The sequence below is a fragment of the Ranitomeya variabilis genome, chromosome 4 (assembly GCF_051348905.1).
Source record: "Ranitomeya variabilis isolate aRanVar5 chromosome 4, aRanVar5.hap1, whole genome shotgun sequence".
Lineage (NCBI taxonomy): Eukaryota > Metazoa > Chordata > Amphibia > Anura > Dendrobatidae > Ranitomeya > Ranitomeya variabilis.
Window position 1 is genome coordinate 468,900,409 of NC_135235.1, and position 19,223 is coordinate 468,919,631.

The following is a 19,223-nucleotide window of genomic DNA, read 5'->3' on the forward strand; positions in this document are numbered from 1 at the left end:
AAGTTAATTGTAATCAATAGATCTTCAAATAATATTAAATTCCACAATTGGATGTGTTTGCAAAAAATGTTCCTGTGCGGAGATAATCTTATAAATGTGCCCCTGCTGTGTACTGTGTAATGGCTGTGTACAGGAACTTGGTCTGATCATACCACAGCTCCTGGACAGGGAGGACGCAAAGAGTATATGGACAGGACAGCGGGGAATCGCAGTTGATGCTTTCTTTTCTGTAAAACATTGCTTAAAAACAGGCAGGGAAATGTTTTGCCTCTCAAAAAGAATCAGTTGTGATCCCATGCTGTCCTGTCTGCATACTCCCTTTTTTTTCTCACTGCCCAGGAGCTGTGGTATGATCAGACCATGTTCCTGTACGGTTAAGGCCCCGTCTCACATAGCGAGATCGCTAGCGAGATTGCTGCTGAGTCACTAGTTTTGTGACGCAACAGCGACCTCAGTAGCGATCTCGCTATGTGTGACACATACCAGCGATCAGGCCCCTGCTGTGAGATCACTGGTCGTGTCGGAATGGCCTGGACCTTTTTTTGGTCGTTGAGGTCCCGCTGACATCGCTGAATCGGTGTGTGTGACACCGATCCAGCGATGTCTTCACTGGTAACCAGGGTAAACATCGGGTTACTAAGCGCAGGGCTGCGCTTAGTAACCCGATGTTTACACCCTGGTTGCCAGCGTAAATGTAAAAAAAAACAACCAGTACATACTCACCATCTGAAGTCCGTCAGGTCCCTTGCCGTCTGCTTCCTGCTCTGACTGAGTGCCGCCATACAGTGAGAGCAGATCACAGCAGTGACGTCACCGCTGCGCTCTCACTGTACGGCGGCACTCAGTCAGAGCAGGAAGCAGACGGCAAGGGACACCGAAAGGCGAGTATGTACTGTTTGTTTTTTTTGGTAACCAGGGTAAACATCGGGTTACTAAGCGCGGCCCTGCGCTTAGTAACCCGATGTTTACCCTGGTTACCTGGGTGCTGCAGGGGGACTTCGGCATCGTTGAAGACAGTTTCAACGATGCCAAAGTCGTTCCCCTGATCGTTGGTCGCTGGAGAGAGCTGTCTGTGTGACAGCTCCCCAGCGACCACACAACGACTTACCAACGATCACGGTCAGGTCGTATCGCTGGTCGTGAACGTTGGTAAATCGCTATGTGAGACGGGGCCTTCAGACACAGCCATTACACAGTACACAGCAGGGGCACATTTATAAGATTATCTAAGCACAGGAACATTTTTTTAAAACACATCTAATTGTGGAACTTATTTTATTCCAAGATCTATTAATTAAAAATATCTTTGTTTGTGGGAAACCCCCTTTAAATCTGCGTTCTTTACTAAAGTTAATAAAGAAAGCGCAGACCCAGTTTCCTCTTTAAGTTTGTTGTCTCTTTAAATATACACATTTATGCATTATTATCCTAATTGTCACATAAATAAAGGATACACTTTGTGTATTATTTATTGATAGATTGTGCCTCTCAGCAGATGGGGATCACAGTAGTCATCCAAAAAAGGAAATCCCTCCCATAGAATGAATGCAGGTCCCAAGCAGATGGCCTGAGAGTATGTAACTGTGGCCTGGGACAGGCTCTGAGCTTCCAGAAGAACAAAAAACCTGTCAGCCATTGATGGGTTAAGCCACTATTCTATTTTAAGAGGAAGTGAGAATTTTAGCATAACTTCAATTTAAAGGGCTACCCTTGCCTCCTTCTTATGTGTTCTGTCAAGGATTACTCCCCCACAGCGCACAATAGAGAGCCTGTTCCCCGACTACTCTTTATTTGGTTCGCAAATAGTGAGCTAAAAAAGTGCATTAATATGCAAGAACGGTAGAAGTGTTTGGAGAGGGCTTGGATTTTACTGAATGGATTATTGTAAATATATCTATATTTCTGGTGGCTACACTGATGTTTTGGCATATGATTAATGTGGAGTAAGAGAAACACGCACAGTCCGCAATAAATAGAAATGTCCCTGCAAAAATGGGCAGGTTGTTTCCCAGGTGAGAAGCCTTATTAAATAGATCAGATTAACAGAAATACTCCGATCATATAGAATATTGGCAAGAAATTACCGTGACATAAAAATGTGACATCAGATAGAATATAGTGACCCAGGTACAAACAAACATGGTACTTATGTCCAGCAAATGGGTCCATATACACAAAGTACCGGAACAATTTTTTTTTCTTTTTTAAGGGGTCACTGATTTAAACTGTGACTTATACTTTTGTGTAGAATAATGCAAACTTATCAGTTACAAATGGATTACCAATGTAGCGGCTGATAATTACGGTAACTTGTGTTTTAGGGAAGTGGCATGTACAGATGTAGTGGACTTTATGTAAAAAAAAAAAAAAGTGGATGTCATGCAGATAGATAAAATGGACATATGGATTGCATACAGATGTAAAATCATTATTATTTTTTTTTATGGGCTTAACAAGCATATGCAAAATCATGCCTTTTATGTGAACCCAGCCTAGAGACAAGCTGTATAAATCCCGCATACAATATTTGGCTCAGGCTATGATTACACTATATTGCTGCCAATAATGATTTTCTCCTAGGACAGGACATTAGCGCAGTATTTTTTTTGTACATGTGCACTGTTGGAGAAGGACACTCAGATCAATGAAACCCCTTGGATAGAAATGCTTTTAGCCAAATCCACAAAACCTCTTAACGGAGTGGCTGCTGAGATCGCCTGCAGTGAGACCCCAGCTAAATCACAGGTCAGGGGGCTGATCTGTCGGCAATGTGCAACGACTGGTAGGAGCAGCTTTAGAGGTGCTATTTTATTTTGTGCACCAATTTCATAGGAACCCAATCAAGTCAATGGTAGTATGCTGCAATTGGAACAAATATTCCCCCCACTGCTGTTGTCCAGGACATTTAGTCTTGCACATTGGGCAGCGATTTATTTATATATATACCGTATGTATGTGTATATATATATATATATATATATATATAATGTGTGTGTGTGTGTGTTTGTATTTAGCCTGCCACTTTGTTAGGTTCCAAAGCCTCCCTGAGGTTTTCCTTTTATCCCCAAGGCAATGGTTTCTAGGCGATTGATTGGTTACATTGTGATGCATATGAGTTCAGCCCACAGCACACCAACTCTTTTCTTTGCCTGTGACAGGTTCCATTAAAATAGTTATTCCAGCTGTCGAGGATGTGTTGTTCTAAATGGCTGTAACATCCAATGAAAAGCCCATTCTATTAACATTAATAAGTCCCTCCTGCTCCTCTTTTGCTCCCATGCTGTCCATTATTTGTATGTTCTGCAGCACAGAATGTATTGCTTCTTCTCAGTCCTCGGTCTATGTCTTTGGAAATCAAACTTTAAAGGGAACCTGTCGGCACAAGTTTGTAATGTAAAGACATTGCTGTATTATTGCTGTAATACAGGTTAAATTGATACTTTTTGAGAATAAATCCGCTTTGTTGTTCTTGTTTAATCTCCATCTGAAGGTTTCTACTAGTTAGATTTTTGGTGCACAGGGGCCGGACTGTACATGGGGTCTCCTCCTCGCTGTTTGTGATTTCCGTCCCCTCCGCCTGTTTCTGGTCGGTGAACGATCTACCTCCTCTGTAATCTCAGCAGTAACCTGTCACACAAAGACCGGAGGCAAACAGAGGGCCCGGGGAATCATAAACACCGAGGAGAAGACCCCCGTGTACAGTCCAGCCCCTGTACACCAAAATTTCATGTGGTGATTAAAGAAGAACAACAAAGTGTAATCAGTATTGCAGCACCATTACAGCCATGTCTTTACATTACAAGCTCGTACTGCCAGGTTCTCTTCAAGGCCACAAGGCTTGATTTCTCCACAATGGCACGTCAGGTGACTACAAGACTACCATAATTTGTTATTTTTCTACTAGGGTAACTGTACAGTCATACTGCTAGTTTCAGTGGTGAAATCGCCCTAACAGTATCCATTTAAGACATTTTCCTTGTCCATTAGGTAATCTGTAGGTCCTTTGTCAAGGATAACAGTCGGGGGGGTCACACAGATCCGCTGCCACCCTTGGTTTGTCACGGATAACAATGAGGAGATCACACAGATCCCACCGCTGTCACTAGTTTGTCAGAGGACGTAACGCCGCTGTCAGGACAATTATGCAATTGGCTGCTGAATAATGGAAGAGGCCGCAGCTGCTTCCACTACTGGGCCAGTTATTGGGGAACTTGCTGTGAGTGTATGGTACAGTTAGGTCCATATATATTTGGACAGAGACAACATTTTTCTTATTTTGGTTATAGCCATTACCACAATGAATTTTAAACAAAACAATTCAGATGTAGTTGAAGTTCAGACTTTCAGCTTTCATTTGAGGGTATCCACATTAAAATTGGATGAAGGGTTTAGGAGTTGCAGCTCCTTAACATGTGCCACCCTGTTTTTAAAGGGACCAAAAGTAATTGGACAATTGACTCCACGGCTATTTCATGGACAGGTGTGGGCAATCCCTTCGTTATGTCATTCTCAATTAAGCAGATAAAGGGCCTGGAGTTGATTTGAGGTGTGGTGTTTGCATTTGGAAGGTTTTGCTGTGAAGTAAACATGCGGTCAAAGGAGCTCTCCATGCAGGTGAAACAAGCCATCCTTAAGCTGCGAAAACAGAAAAAACCCATCCGAGAAATTGCTACAATATTAGGAGTGGCAAAATCTACAGTTTGGTACATCCTGAGAAAGAAAGAAAGCACTGGTGATCTCATCAATGCAAAAAGACCTGGGCGCCCACGGAAGACAACAGTGGTGGATGATCGCAGAATAATCTCCATGGTGAAGAGAAACCCCTTCACAACAGCCAACCAAGTGACCAACACTCTCTAGGAGGTCGGCGTATCAATATCCAAATCTACCATAAAGAGAAGACTGCATGAAAGTAAATACAGAGGGTTCGCTGCACGGTGCAAGCCACTCATAAGCATCAAGAATAAAAAGGCTAGACTGGACTTTGCTAAAAAACATCTAAAAAAGCCAGCACAGTTCTGGAAGAACATTTTTTGGACAGATGAAACCATGATCAACCTCTACCAGAATGATGGAAAGAGAAAAGTATGGCGAAGGCGTGGTACAGCTCATGATCCAAAGCATATCACATCATCTGTAAAACACGGCGGAGGCAGTGTGATGGCTTGGGCATGCATGGCTGCCAGTGGCACTGGGTCACTAGTGTTTATTGATGATGTGACACAGGACAGAAGCAGCCGAATGAATTCTGAGGTATTCAGAGCCACACTGTGTGCTCAGATCCAGCCAAATGCAGCCAAACTGATTGGTCGTCGTTTCATACTACAGATGGACAATGACCCAAAACATAAAGCCAAAGCAACTCAGGAGTTTATTAAAGCAAAGAAGTGGAATATTCTTGAATGGCCAAGTCAGTCACCTGATCTCAACCCAATTGAGCATGCATTTCACTTGTTAAAGACTAAACTTCAGACAGAAAGGCCCACAAACTAACAGCAACTGAAAACCACCGCAGTGAAGGCCTGGCAGGCAGAGCATCAAAAAGGAGGATACACAGGGTCTGGTGATGTCCATGAGTTCAAGACTTCAGGCAGGCATTGCCAACAAAGGGTTTTCAACCAAGCACTAAAAATAAACATTTTATTTAAAATTATTGAATCTGTCCAATTACTTTTGGTCCCTTTAAAAGCAGGGTGGCACATGTTAAGAAGCTGAAACTTCTAAACCCTTCATCCAATTTTAATGTGGATACCCTTAAATGAAAGCTGAAAGTCTGAACTTTAACTGCATCCGAATTGTTTTGTTTAAAATTCATTGTGGTAATGTCTATAACCAAAATAAGAAAAATGTTGTCTCTGTCCAAATATATATGGACCTAACTGTATATACATCTCTGATTCCAATGCATGGCAATATATATCTATATCTCCCAGTATGGTAACTGCCAACTCCACAATAACAAAAAGCACCATTATTAGCTGCCACCACAAACCAGTTATGCAGGCTGATTGGACAGTGTATGGCTTCAGGGGTGTAGGTTACAGAGCATGAGGAGCTATTACGTTTTATATATTTAGTCCAGAAAAGTGGGCAGTGTTTATAAAAAGAAAAAAAATACAAAGATGATACAAAATGGGAGCAAAACAATAAGATATAAACAATCCCGTAAAATAAAAAGGAATAACGAAAGAGAATTACTAAACCTGATGTTGCAGAAATAGTTCTTCCCTTTATTGAGGGAAGCACTCTGATTGGGAAAATGGTACACATTCACAGCAAACTAAGTCTTCATTGTGGGATGTTCTGGGTCTGTTAGAATTTCATCAGATCCCTAACTTTCGGGATATCTTCGCATCTTGAGGTCCCTGGGTGTTGTCGTTGTCGTCGTGTTTCTTTTTGCAATTTTATCTGACTATAAAGATGAAACATGGCATGGATAGCACCACTCCTCAGAACAATATTAAGTGAGAGGGGTGGTGCCGACCTTATGGTGATGTGAATGAATGCGTTATATACTTCCATTCGCTGCGACACAATATTCATCAGTGACCACTGGCTCAAAAGGTCTAGAAAGATTCTTTGATCAGAGGAAGCTCTTTGGTTTGGAAACGTGCTTCCCCGCCTCTGCATAAACGAATCTCAGACTTTGTCTTCTTCCCAGCAAATCTCTCTGCTGTAATTACCTGGTCACTGCAAGATTCCCCTACTTCAATGGAGGTCGACATTTTATGTCTTTGTCTTACTTTAAGAAACTTTAAGAAAAAAAATGACGGTCTTGAAACATGGACAACCATTTTAAGGTATGTGGGGATATGGCTTCAAAGTGACCTTTTCAATTTTAAGTCACTAATATGTCAATTCCAAATCAGTGGGATCCAACATGACTTTTATAAAATTGGAAACCATGGTGTTGTTGTAACAAATAGCTGCAACTTGTTATCAGTGATTTATTTTGTCAGTGCTGAGCCCCTCCTGGTACATAACTATGTAAAGCAAGAAGTGAAAGAAGTTGTCAGTGGCTTCAATAAAAATCTATCCAAAAACCATAAGGTCTATTAGCATTTTTCCAACTCCCCGAATAAGCACTTTGAGACGCAATCCATATTCTGGATGCCAGCGATTCCCCAGATTGTGCAAATGGCTGGCACGGTTCAGTGCAGTGCGAGCATTTCTATAAACAGTGATCAGCTGCTGTCGGACAATTTAGTCTGCTATGTATACATCATATTCCAATTTCAGTCTGATTAAAGCAGTGTGCGAAACCAGAATAGTAACTATTGTTCATAGATTGTAAGCTTGCGAGCAGGGCCCTCACTCCTCTTGGTATCTGTTGATTTATGTGATTATTGTTATTCTATAATGTCTTTTATTGTGTGCACAAGTCTCCTCTAAAATGTAAAGTGCTGCAGAATATGTTGGCGCTATAGAAATAAAATAATTATTATTATTGTAAAATTGTATTGTCATACATACATAAGAGGTGAGAGGCGCTGCTGGCGTAGTGCACATGGCCTCCTGCAGCTATCGGCAGGGGTAGTGACCTATAATAATTGTCGATGGAACGTCAGCAGTGCCTCTCAACTGCTGACAAGGAAGTGAGAGTTACTGGATAGCCTATTTAAAGGGGTTGCAAAGTGCATGAAAAACAAGAAACTTTGCAACATACCCCTTTTTAAACTTCAACCTACTCTTAATAATGTACAGATTTTTAATTCTATTGTGGACCACTTGTTGCCTGGGCTACCGGCCACCTCTGCAGTCAATCAGCATTGTCTGGCTTAAGCAAAGGGGGAACATTTGCAAACTGAAAAAGCTATCAAGTGCTCCGGTTCCAGCCAACTCCAATGCTCATACGCTATTTCCATGTTGCAGCGGCAAAGCATCTGCTGCTAGCAGCATTAGCAAGTGGTGTTCTGACGCCGCTGCTCTGTATGAAGTGTTTATTAGGTTTTTTTTATCAATTAACAGGATGAAAAGTAAATGAACAAAAGAGAAATGTAAATCAAATCAATACATGGCATGACCAGCCTTTGTTTTCAGAACAGCATCAGTTCTTCTAGATACACTTACAGGCGGTTTTTGAAGGATCTCGGCAGGGAAGATGTTCCAAACATCTTGGAGAACTAACCACAGATCTTCTGTGAATGTAGGCTTGAGCTTAATTCTTCTATCTAATCCCAATCAGACTTGGTAATGTTTAGATCACGGCTCTGTGGGGGCCTTGTCATCACTTCCAGGCCTACTTGTTTTTCTATACACTGAAGATGGTTCTTAATGACACTGAGATTTGCCAAATCACATCACAGGAGGCAGATTCTAATGCAGATCAACTTTCCTAAGCCGTCTATATGGGCTGAATAAAATGATACCTTGATATCTGCGATCCGATGTCTTATTCCAGAGAAATCCATGTTATTCTTAATATGTAAATGAGCCATTAAGATCTATGGGTGGGACACTGATCTGCATTAGAATCTGCCTCCTGTAATGTCTTTTGGCATCTCTGCTGCTAGAGATGGATTACACTTGACAACAGGCAGTGGACAGCAAGTTACACAAGAGAGACACTTAATGGCCATCACTTGGGATTGATATTTGTCAGGGGTAAGGCAGACAAATGTATACAGTGATTTGCATATCGCCTATGTAGCCAATTATCTATTAAATGAGATCAACTTGTCTGAAAGCACAGTGACCATTTAACCCCTTCACCCCCGGAGCTTTTTCCGTTTTTTTCGTTTTCGGTTTTTGCTCCCCTCCTTCCCAGAGCCATAACTTTTTTTATTTTTCCGTCAATATGGCCATGTGAGGGCTTATTTTTTGCGGGACGAGATGTACTTTTGAACGATACCATTGGTTTTACCATGCCATGTAACAGAAAACAGGAAAAAAAATTCCAAGTGTGATGAAATTGCAAAAAAAGTGCAATCTCACACTTGTTTTTTGTTTGGCTTTTTTGCTAGGTTCACTAAATGCTAAAATTAACCTGCCATTATGATTCTCCAGGTCATTACGAGTTCATAGACACCTAACATGTCTAGGTTATTTTTTATCTAAGTGGTGAAAAAAATTCCAAACTTTGCTTAAAAAAAAATTAATAAATTGCGCGATTTTCCGATACCTGTAGCGTCTCCAATTTTCGTGATCTGGGGTTGGGTGAGGGCTTATTTTTTGCGTGCCAAGCTGGCGTTTTTATTGATACCATTTTGGTGCAGATACGTTTTTTTGATCGCCCGTTATTACATTTTAATGCAATGTCGCGGCGACCAAAAAAACATAATTTTGGCGTTTTGATTTTTTTTCTCGCTACGCCATTTAGCGATCAGGTTAATCCTTTGTTTTTATTGATAGATCGGGCGATTCTGAACGCGGCGATACCCAATATGTGTAGGTTTGATTTTTTTTTAATTGTTTTATTTGATTGGGGCGAAAGGGGGGTGATTTGAACTTTTATATTTTTTTTATATTTTTAAACACTTTTTTTTTTTTTTAATTTTCGCACCCTTCAATAGCCTCCATAGGAGGCTAGAAGCAGGCACAGCACGATCGCCTCTACTACATAGAGGTGAAGTACAGATCACCTCTATGTAGTAGAAATGGTGGTGTACTTTGAGCACCGACCACAGGGTGGCGCTCAAAGCAATCGGTCATCAACAACCATAGAGGTCTCAAGGAGACCTCTGGTTGTTATGGCAATGCACCGCTGACCCCCGATCATGTGACGGGGGTCAGCGGTGCGAGCACTTCCGGCCGCGCGGCCGGGAGCGCTAGTTAAATGCCGCTGTCAGCGCTTGACGGCGGCATTTAACTAGTTAATGGGTGCGGGCGGATCGCGATTCCGCTCGCGCTCATTGCGCGCACATGTCAGCTGTACAAAACAGCTGACATGTCGCGGCTTTGAGGTGGGTTCACCGCCGGAGCCCACCTCAAAGCAGGGGATCTGCCAGCTGACGTACTATTCCGTCAGCTGGCAGAAAGGGGTTAAAGGGGTTGTCCCCTTTCAGAAACTACCAGTCCCTAAGTGCAGTTTGTTAAAATTGTTACCCTCGGTGTCAGATGGCACCATCCGTTGTGGTATGAGCCAAAGTGGACTTCATGGGAGACAACCAAGGAGGACACCATTGTTGAAAAACAATTATTAAAAAGCCAGACTGGAATTTGCCAAACTACATGTTGAGAAGCCACAAAGCTTCTGGGAGAATGTCCTATGGACAGATGAGACAAAAATGGAACTTTTTGGCAAGGCACATGAGGTCTATCTTCACAGACGGAAAAATAAAGCATATCAAGAAAAGAACACTGTCCCTTCTGTGAAACATGGAGGAGGCTCTGTTATGTTCTGGGGCTGCTTTGCTGCCTCCGGCACAGGGTGTCAAGAATCTGTGCAGGGTACAATTAAATCTCAAGACTATCAAGGGATTCTAGAGAGAAATGTGCTGCCCAGTGTCAGAAAGCTTGGTCTCGGTCGCAGGTCATGGGACTTGCAACAGGATAATGACCCAAAACACACAGCTAAAAACACACAAGAATGTCCAAGAAGAAAACATTGGACTATTCTGAAGTGGCCTTCTATGAGCCCTGACCTAAATCCCATTGAGCACCTTTGGAAAGAGCTGAAGCATGCCGTCTGGAAAAGGCAACCTTCAAACATGAGACAACTGGAGCAGCTTGCTCTTGAGGAGTGGCCCAGAATATCTGTCGAGAGGTGCAGAAGTCTCATTGACAGTTACTGGAATCCTTTGATTGCTGTGATTGCCTCAAAATATTAAGTTAAGGGTACCATCATTTCTGTCCAGGCCTATGTCATGAGTTTATTTTTTTTTATTCTGTGGAAGCATGGTTGAAAAGCAATGTCTGACTTACATTTGTTCAGTTTCATAGAGCTTTTATTTATTATTACTTTTGTCAGATTCAAGTTATTTCTGTGACCTTTGTGGGGTTTTTTGTCATTACACGAGGGGTGCCAACAATTTTGACCACGTGTGTAACACTACACGCCTCTAACACTGAGATGTTTTGTGGTTATTGGTGTCGTATACCATTTACACTAATATTATTGAGAAGTATAAGGCAAGGGTTACACGCCGACGTGCCACTTGCTGTCATGCAACTATTTTAAAGCTGTGAATTTGCTGTAAATATATGGCCAAATTGGGCAAGAGGCATTCGCATGTGACTTGCATAGAAGTCTTTGGTAAGTGAGACGTACTGTATGTGACTTGTCACAGGAGATCCAACACATTTAGAAACATTTGTGACTCTCGCCATAGGAAACCATTAGATGAGATGTCACAGCGCAATACTGCGTTTTTAGTGTCTCGGGCCGTGTAGCTCTAGCCTTATGTTTGCCCATGATATGATTAACTCTTTAAAATAACGGGCTCTTCTTTTCTGCAGGCCGCAAGCACGGAAACGTGAGGTGGGTGACGAGCCGTTCGTGCTGCGCCAGGTGGCATTGACGTGGTGTGGGCGGCAGAGGGGTCCAGCCCTGTTTTGAAGGCCCCCGCAGGGCAGGGACTCTGCGGCAACCATGGAAGCCATAGCAAAATATGACTTCAAAGCGACAGCAGATGATGAACTTAGCTTCAAACGAGGAGACGTACTGAAGGTGAGTGGTACCAGCGAGACACAACGGATCCCTGGGTAACGGGGAGCATGCTATCCGCCTGCTTTGTGGTGTATTGTGAAAGGTTCTACAGAATTGCTGGAAACCACATCCACTGTAACTTCCTGTCAGACATTGGTGTTCTTCTCTCCAAGATTAAAATATTCCTCATTTCACATGATGACATCTTACAGCACTTAATGTTTAGTGTTGCAACAGTTGAAAGGTTTTTTCCCCCTGCTAAAAACCATTTCCTTTGTACACAACAGTTGGTGAGATTAGTAAAAGGGATATTTATTACTTAATGTTGTTCATGTCACATCCATAGGGCTCTGTTTACTTAACAGAGCTCAAAAAAGGCTCCTCTTGGTCTATTGGTAGATGTGGGGCTTTTAGCGTAATGTGAACAGTGCTTAAAGGTAGAAAGGGGCAATCGATTCGCAGGACTCTGGTCCATCGGCCTGGTCAGTAATCTGGGAAAGCTGGACGGGAGCCTGGTGAATCTTCTGACCTCCTGGCCTCTTTTTTTTTTTTTTTGTTTGTGTGTGATTTCTTCCGGGTAACTGGACTTTCGGTAAAGTGGCCATGATGCATTGTGACGCTATTTATTTGTAGATTAACACTATGTCTGCAGGTCAATAGCATTTCCAGTGCTAAGGTGAACTTAAGGAATGATAGTTTGGATATCCAAAAATATACTCTGATCCCCATAGATTTGCTGTATGCCAGAGTAGCCTTTTCTTTTCAGTGGAGCATATTTATATCAGTGATCTTTTTTCTGTATAAGGATAATGTAGCTGGCTACACTATTTCAGCGAAACCTGTCACTGTACAATGTAGTCCGATCTGTGTACAGCATGGTATAGAGAAGGAGAAGCTGAGAAGAGTGATATATACCGTAGGTTTGCTGGAAAAGACAGTATAACTGGTATTTTATTCACTACAATCCTGGTGCTTGTATTTGAAGGAGTCCAGTGGGCGGTCCTACTAGTGATAGACAGATCTCTCTATGCATAGACATGCATGCAGTGCCGAATCAATAGTAGGACAGCCCATTGGACTCATACATACAGATACTTGGGATTTCAATGAATAAAATTGAAGGTTTACTGAAACTTTTATTCACTTCCTCCTATAACATCTTGCCTGCAAATCACTGGAGACATGCCGCTGTCGCACAGTTGCCCACTTTTTTTGCATAGAGTTGAGTACTATGTAGAAATGAACGAATCAATTTGCAGGATCATGGTCCAGCGGCCATGTCCGTATTGATTAGTAGGCCCTGCCTGACGACCTGCATCCATCACTCTGCAACAATGGCTCCATTCCGGGCCTACAAATTAAAAGAGGCCCCGGGGAATCCAGCCTTCGGTAGGAGGCAGTTCGCAGGGCTCCAGTCCGGTGGACATGCATTTGCATTATTGCTAAGGCTGCCAATGCACCCTCTAAGGCAGTGATGGGCAACCTTTTGAGCTCGGTGTGTCAAAATTCGCCAAAAAACCGAGCATAACTTGGGTGGTGTGTCACCTTGATAAAAAAACAATTTTGCGACATGTATAGTTTAAATAACAAATATGTATAATTAGAATTAACTTACCTGCTTAGTGACTTCTTTGTTCATCTGTCAGTTGGTTTCTTTTGTTGGTCTTGCTATTATTTAACTTGTGTGGGGTGCCGTGAACTAAGATAAGTGAGGGGGAGGGGGAATTCTTCCAGTGATGGCGAACCTGTGGCACTCCAGCTGTTGCAAAACTACAATTCCCATCATGTCTTTACAGCCAAAGCCTTTGCTTTGAATGGCCAGCCATGATGGGAATTGTAGTTTTGCAACAGCTGGACTGCCACAGGTTCGCCATCACTGATGCCTCCCTCTCACTTATCTCAGTAATGGCCAATGACACCCCACAGTTCACTGGATGATGGTTGCTGTAGTAGTCACAGGGCCTGAGTCCAGACAGCTATCACAGGGCCTGAGTCCAGACAGCAATCACAGGGCCTGAGTCCAGACAGCTATCACAGGGCCTGAGTCCAGACAGCAATCACAGGGCCTGAGTCCAGACAGCTATCACAGGGCCTGAGTCCAGACAGCAATCACAGGGCCTGAGTCCAGACAGCAATCACAGGGCCTGAGTCCAGACAGCTATCACAGGGCCTGAGTCCAGACAGCAATCACAGGGCCTGAGTCCAGACAGCAATCACAGGGCCTGAGTCCAGACAGCTATCACAGGGCCTGAGTCCAGACAGCAATCACAGGGCCTGAGTCCAGACAGCAATCACAGGGCCTGAGTCCAGACAGCAATCACAGGGCCTGAGTCCAGACAGCTATCACAGGGCCTGAGTCCAGACAGCAATCACAGGGCCTGAGTCCAGACAGCTATCACAGGGCCTGAGTCCAGACAGCTATCACAGGGCCTGAGTCCAGACAGCAATCACAGGGCCTGAGTCCAGACAGCAATCACAGGGCCTGAGTCCAGACAGCAATCACAGGGCCTGAGTCCAGACAGCAATCACAGGGCCTGAGTCCAGACAGCTATCACAGGGCCTGAGTCCAGACAGCAATCACAGGGCCTGAGTCCAGACAGCAATCACAGGGCCTGAGTCCAGACAGCTATCACAGGGCCTGAGTCCAGACAGCTATCACAGGGCCTGAGTCCAGACAGCTATCACAGGGCCTGAGTCCAGACAGCAATCACAGGGCCTGAGTCCAGACAGCTATCACAGGGCCTGAGTCCAGACAGCTATCACAGGGCCTGAGTCCAGACAGCTATCACAGGGCCTGAGTCCAGACAGCTATCACAGGGCCTGAGTCCAGACAGCTATCACAGGGCCTGAGTCCAGACAGCTATCACAGGGCCTGAGTCCAGACAGCTATCACAGGGCCTCCAGACAGCTATCACAGGGCCTGAGTCCAGACAGCTATCACAGGGCCTGAGTCCAGACAGCAATCACAGGGCCTGAGTCCAGACAGCTATCACAGGGCCTGAGTCCAGACAGCAATCACAGGGCCTGAGTCCAGACAGCTATCACAGGGCCTGAGTCCAGACAGCTATCACAGGGCCTGAGTCCAGACAGCTATCACAGGGCCTGAGTCCAGACAGCAATCACAGGGCCTGAGTCCAGACAGCAATCACAGGGCCTGAGTCCAGACAGCAATCACAGGGCCTGAGTCCAGACAGCTATCACAGGGCCTGAGTCCAGACAGCTATCACAGGGCCTGAGTCCAGACAGCTATCACAGGGCCTGAGTCCAGACAGCTATCACAGGGCCTGAGTCCAGACAGCTATCACAGGGCCTGAGTCCAGACAGCTATCACAGGGCCTGAGTCCAGACAGCAATCACAGGGCCTGAGTCCAGACAGCTATCACAGGGCCTGAGTCCAGACAGCAATCACAGGGCCTGAGTCCAGACAGCAATCACAGGGCCTGAGTCCAGACAGCAATCACAGGGCCTGAGTCCAGACAGCAATCACAGGGCCTGAGTCCAGACAGCAATCACAGGGCCTGAGTCCAGACAGCAATCACAGGGCCTGAGTCCAGACAGCAATCACAGGGCCTGAGTCCAGACAGCTATCACAGGGCCTGAGTCCAGACAGCTATCACAGGGCCTGAGTCCAGACAGCTATCACAGGGCCTGAGTCCAGACAGCAATCACAGGGCCTGAGTCCAGACAGCTATCACAGGGCCTGAGTCCAGACAGCAATCACAGGGCCTGAGTCCAGACAGCAATCACAGGGCCTGAGTCCAGACAGCAATCACAGGGCCTGAGTCCAGACAGCTATCACAGGGCCTGAGTCCAGACAGCAATCACAGGGCCTGAGTCCAGACAGCAATCACAGGGCCTGAGTCCAGACAGCTATCACAGGGCCTGAGTCCAGACAGCTATCACAGGGCCTGAGTCCAGACAGCTATCACAGGGCCTGAGTCCAGACAGCTATCACAGGGCCTGAGTCCAGACAGCAATCACAGGGCCTGAGTCCAGACAGCAATCACAGGGCCTGAGTCCAGACAGCTATCACAGGGCCTGAGTCCAGACAGCAATCACAGGGCCTGAGTCCAGACAGCAATCACAGGGCCTGAGTCCAGACAGCTATCACAGGGCCTGAGTCCAGACAGCTATCACAGGGCCTGAGTCCAGACAGCAATCACAGGGCCTGAGTCCAGACAGCAATCACAGGGCCTGAGTCCAGACAGCTATCACAGGGCCTGAGTCCAGACAGCAATCACAGGGCCTGAGTCCAGACAGCAATCACAGGGCCTGAGTCCAGACAGCTATCACAGGGCCTGAGTCCAGACAGCTATCACAGGGCCTGAGTCCAGACAGCTATCACAGGGCCTGAGTCCAGACAGCTATCACAGGGCCTGAGTCCAGACAGCAATCACAGGGCCTGAGTCCAGACAGCTATCACAGGGCCTGAGTCCAGACAGCTATCACAGGGCCTGAGTCCAGACAGCAATCTCCTCAGGCCTCAGAAGTGCAGCCTGGGACTTCTGGTCGGCGCAGCAGGGAGCAGCGCAATGTCGCCCAAACACAGATCCGACGCAGAGGCCTGGGACTTCCGGGAGCTGCGCCAAGCCTACCGGAAGTCCCAGGCCTAGACGCTCTGCACCGGAGCTCTGTTGTTTGGACCCACAGACCTCCTGCATGGCATCCGATCCGATAAAAAATCGGATCGGATGCCATTGTTTAGTATTCCGATACCGCAAGTATCGGGTATCGGCCGATATTTGCTGTATCGGAATTCCGATACCGAGATCCGATACTTTTGTGGTATCGGGTATCGGTATCGAAACAACATTAATGTGTGTAAAATAAAGAATTAAAATAAAAAATATTGCTATACTCACCTGTCCGACGCAGCCTGGACGTCCGCGAGGGAACCGGCAGCGTTGTTTGCTTAAAAATCGCGGTTTTCCTTCCTTACTTGAAGTCCCGGCTTGTGATTGGTTGCGTGCCGCCCATGTGACCGAGACGCGACCAATCACAGCAAGCCGTGACGTAATTTTAGGTCCTTCAGGATTTTAAAATTACGTTCCGGCGTTGTGATTGGTTGCGTGCGGTCACATGGGCGACGCAACCAATCACAACGCCGGAACGTAATTTTAAAATCCTGAAGGACCTAAAATTACGTCACGGCTTGCTGTGATTGGTCGCGTCTCGGTCACATGGGCGGCACGCAACCAATCACAAGCCGGGACTTCAAGTAAGGAAGGAAAACCGCGATTTTTAAGCAAACAACGCTGCCGGTTCCCTCGCGGACGTCCAGGCTGCGTCGGACAGGTGAGTATAGCAATATTTTTTATTTTAATTCTTTATTTTACATATTAATATGGTTCCCAGGGCCTGAAGGAGAGTTTCCTCTCCTTCAGACCCTGGGAAAGAAGCAATTTCTATGGGGCCGCGGCCGGCGGCCGGCGTGTCACTGAAAATGACTACGCGTGTCAGCACTGACACGCGTGTCATAGGTTCGCCATCACTGCTCTAAGGTAAAAGTATCATCCGCCAGGTGCTCATTAAGCCAAGTTATTGGGGCAGCAACAATCAGGAAAAAAAAAAGCAAATCCCCAACTGCACGTTCTATAGATGTCCACACTTTCACTTCTTCCATCATGCTTGACTGATGGCTGTAGACATGGATTAAAGAACTGTCACTGTCAGAGATTTCCCATTTTGATTCATCAATCCACGAGGGCTACGGATGCCCAGTTCCAATTCTCTAGTGCAAGTTTTCTTTTCTCAGTGATGAAAGCTATATTTCCTATCAGACTCGTAGATCCTGATTCATCATTGCTGCTTCTCCAGTTTTCTGGAGTAATTTGCTCTTCTATTAACGGCTTTAGTATTTATGCCTTATTCTCTGTACTTTATACATCATTTAAAAAATAAATGCCTCAACAGCTTTGTTTATCCAGATGTTTGAGATAGAATCATGAAATGTGACTGTTACCAAATGTCGTATTTTTTATTTTTTTTGTTGCGTCTCTCTTCAGTCACAGAAAATTCTCAAAAACACAGGTTATAGGGAATCTGTAATGTAAAAAAAGCTATAAACCAGCAAATATGGGATTAATATGGTTAATAGCAGTCTGAACCTGCCTGGTGCTCGCACTGAGAGCCCCACTGCCAGGAGGAAATTCACTTTATTTCACCCCCCAGGTTTGGGTTTGCAGTCATGTGGGGGCTTCAGTCAACTCTCAGTACATGGTGAGCGGTGGCTGAAACCACATCTCTGGCACCGACTGACAACCGGCTCTATATGGTACTGTGCCGGGGGCACGGTTACAGCCGCCACTCACTATGCCGAAAGCGGTAACTGAAGCCCCACCATGACTGAACACCCGAGCCTGCCAAGGGGAATAAAGTAAATTTCCTTCCGGCAGCTCTCAGTGTGAGCAGGTTCAGTACACTACTATCCTGCAGATTAATCCCACACCTGCAGGTTAATAGCTTTTTTTACATGACTGGTTCCCTTTAAAGATAAATATAAAATGTATGAACCCCACATTCTATTTTGGAGAATTTGGAACTAAGAACATCAGCAAGTACCTCTAGACAATAAAAAGAAAAGTGACTTTAAAAAAAAATGATTAATTGGGGCCATAGTTATCTCTCATGGAAGAAAGGATGAAATCTTTAATGGGCTTATTCTAAAACAATGCAAATTAGGTCATGAAAGTAGGATGTTGGGAGTATAACCATCTCCAATGGGGCATACATCTTAACCCTTGAGCAGCCACACTAAAATATAAGTGGGAACCTTAGAAATAGCTGAGCACGCACACTTGTGGCATGGAGAATCCCTGTAGGAGGTGAGCTATCGGACATTATCGGGCATCAACTGGCTTTCCTATAATTTGCGTTCACTTCCCAAAGAAGTATGGATTTTAATGAGGAAAATCAATATTTAAAAAGAGTGTGGTCAACCTGAGCCACCTGCTGTTTCCCCCATTTGAAATAATGTGGATTTATTAGCCATGCAAATGATGCCTTTTTTGTTCTTTATCACTTGCTATCAGTACCTGACAAGCGGCGTCACGCTCCTTTAGTCAGCACGTACATGACCTGTCTCCGCTCCCCTGAAACGTCTGTTTTAATAATTGGTTGTATTCCCCATGAAATAAGAATTCTGATTCCTCTTTTTCTCCTAACTCTGCGTTGTCATTCCTCTCTCATCCCACCTAGAAATGTGTGAATAATTGACAACTGGGTGTTACCATTCTCCTCTGGGGGGTGTCTTTTCACAATCTGACACTGACAGCACTGATTGGGTCATAGGAGACACGCCCCTACTGATAAAACACAGTCATGGATGTATTGTAAAGGTAGGAATAAGAGAAGAATGGCACAAGGTGGAGTTATTGTGCAGCGTCTGACGTTTCCATGGGGCCAGACGACTTGGATCTCAGTCAGTGTTTTCGTTTAGTCTGCGCTGCTGATCCATGGGTGGGATGATAATCGGCCATTTATTTTTTGCTCCTCATCCTCTGGCTGGCATCATTTTACTGTCATTAACATGCCGCTGCCTTTCCTTCTTCTTCTATATTTGTGTATTGATCTGTACGGTTTCCTGTTCTAACTCGCTGCTCTCATCCATTAGCTGCCAGCCATTGCAGATTAGGAG

At 44.9% G+C, this 19,223-nt stretch overlaps 1 protein-coding gene across 2 annotated transcripts in view; it reads left to right on the top strand.

Moving 5' to 3' along the window:
- Window positions 1-19,223, top strand: part of GRB2 (growth factor receptor bound protein 2) — a 43,664-nt gene that overhangs the window by 12,516 nt on the left and 11,925 nt on the right. For both annotated transcript variants that reach the window (XM_077251707.1, XM_077251709.1), the window contains exon 2: window positions 11,398-11,608. In XM_077251707.1, the coding sequence (XP_077107822.1) occupies window positions 11,531-11,608 (78 nt within the window). In that variant the 5' untranslated portion in view covers window positions 11,398-11,530. The remainder of the gene's footprint in view (window positions 1-11,397; window positions 11,609-19,223) is intronic.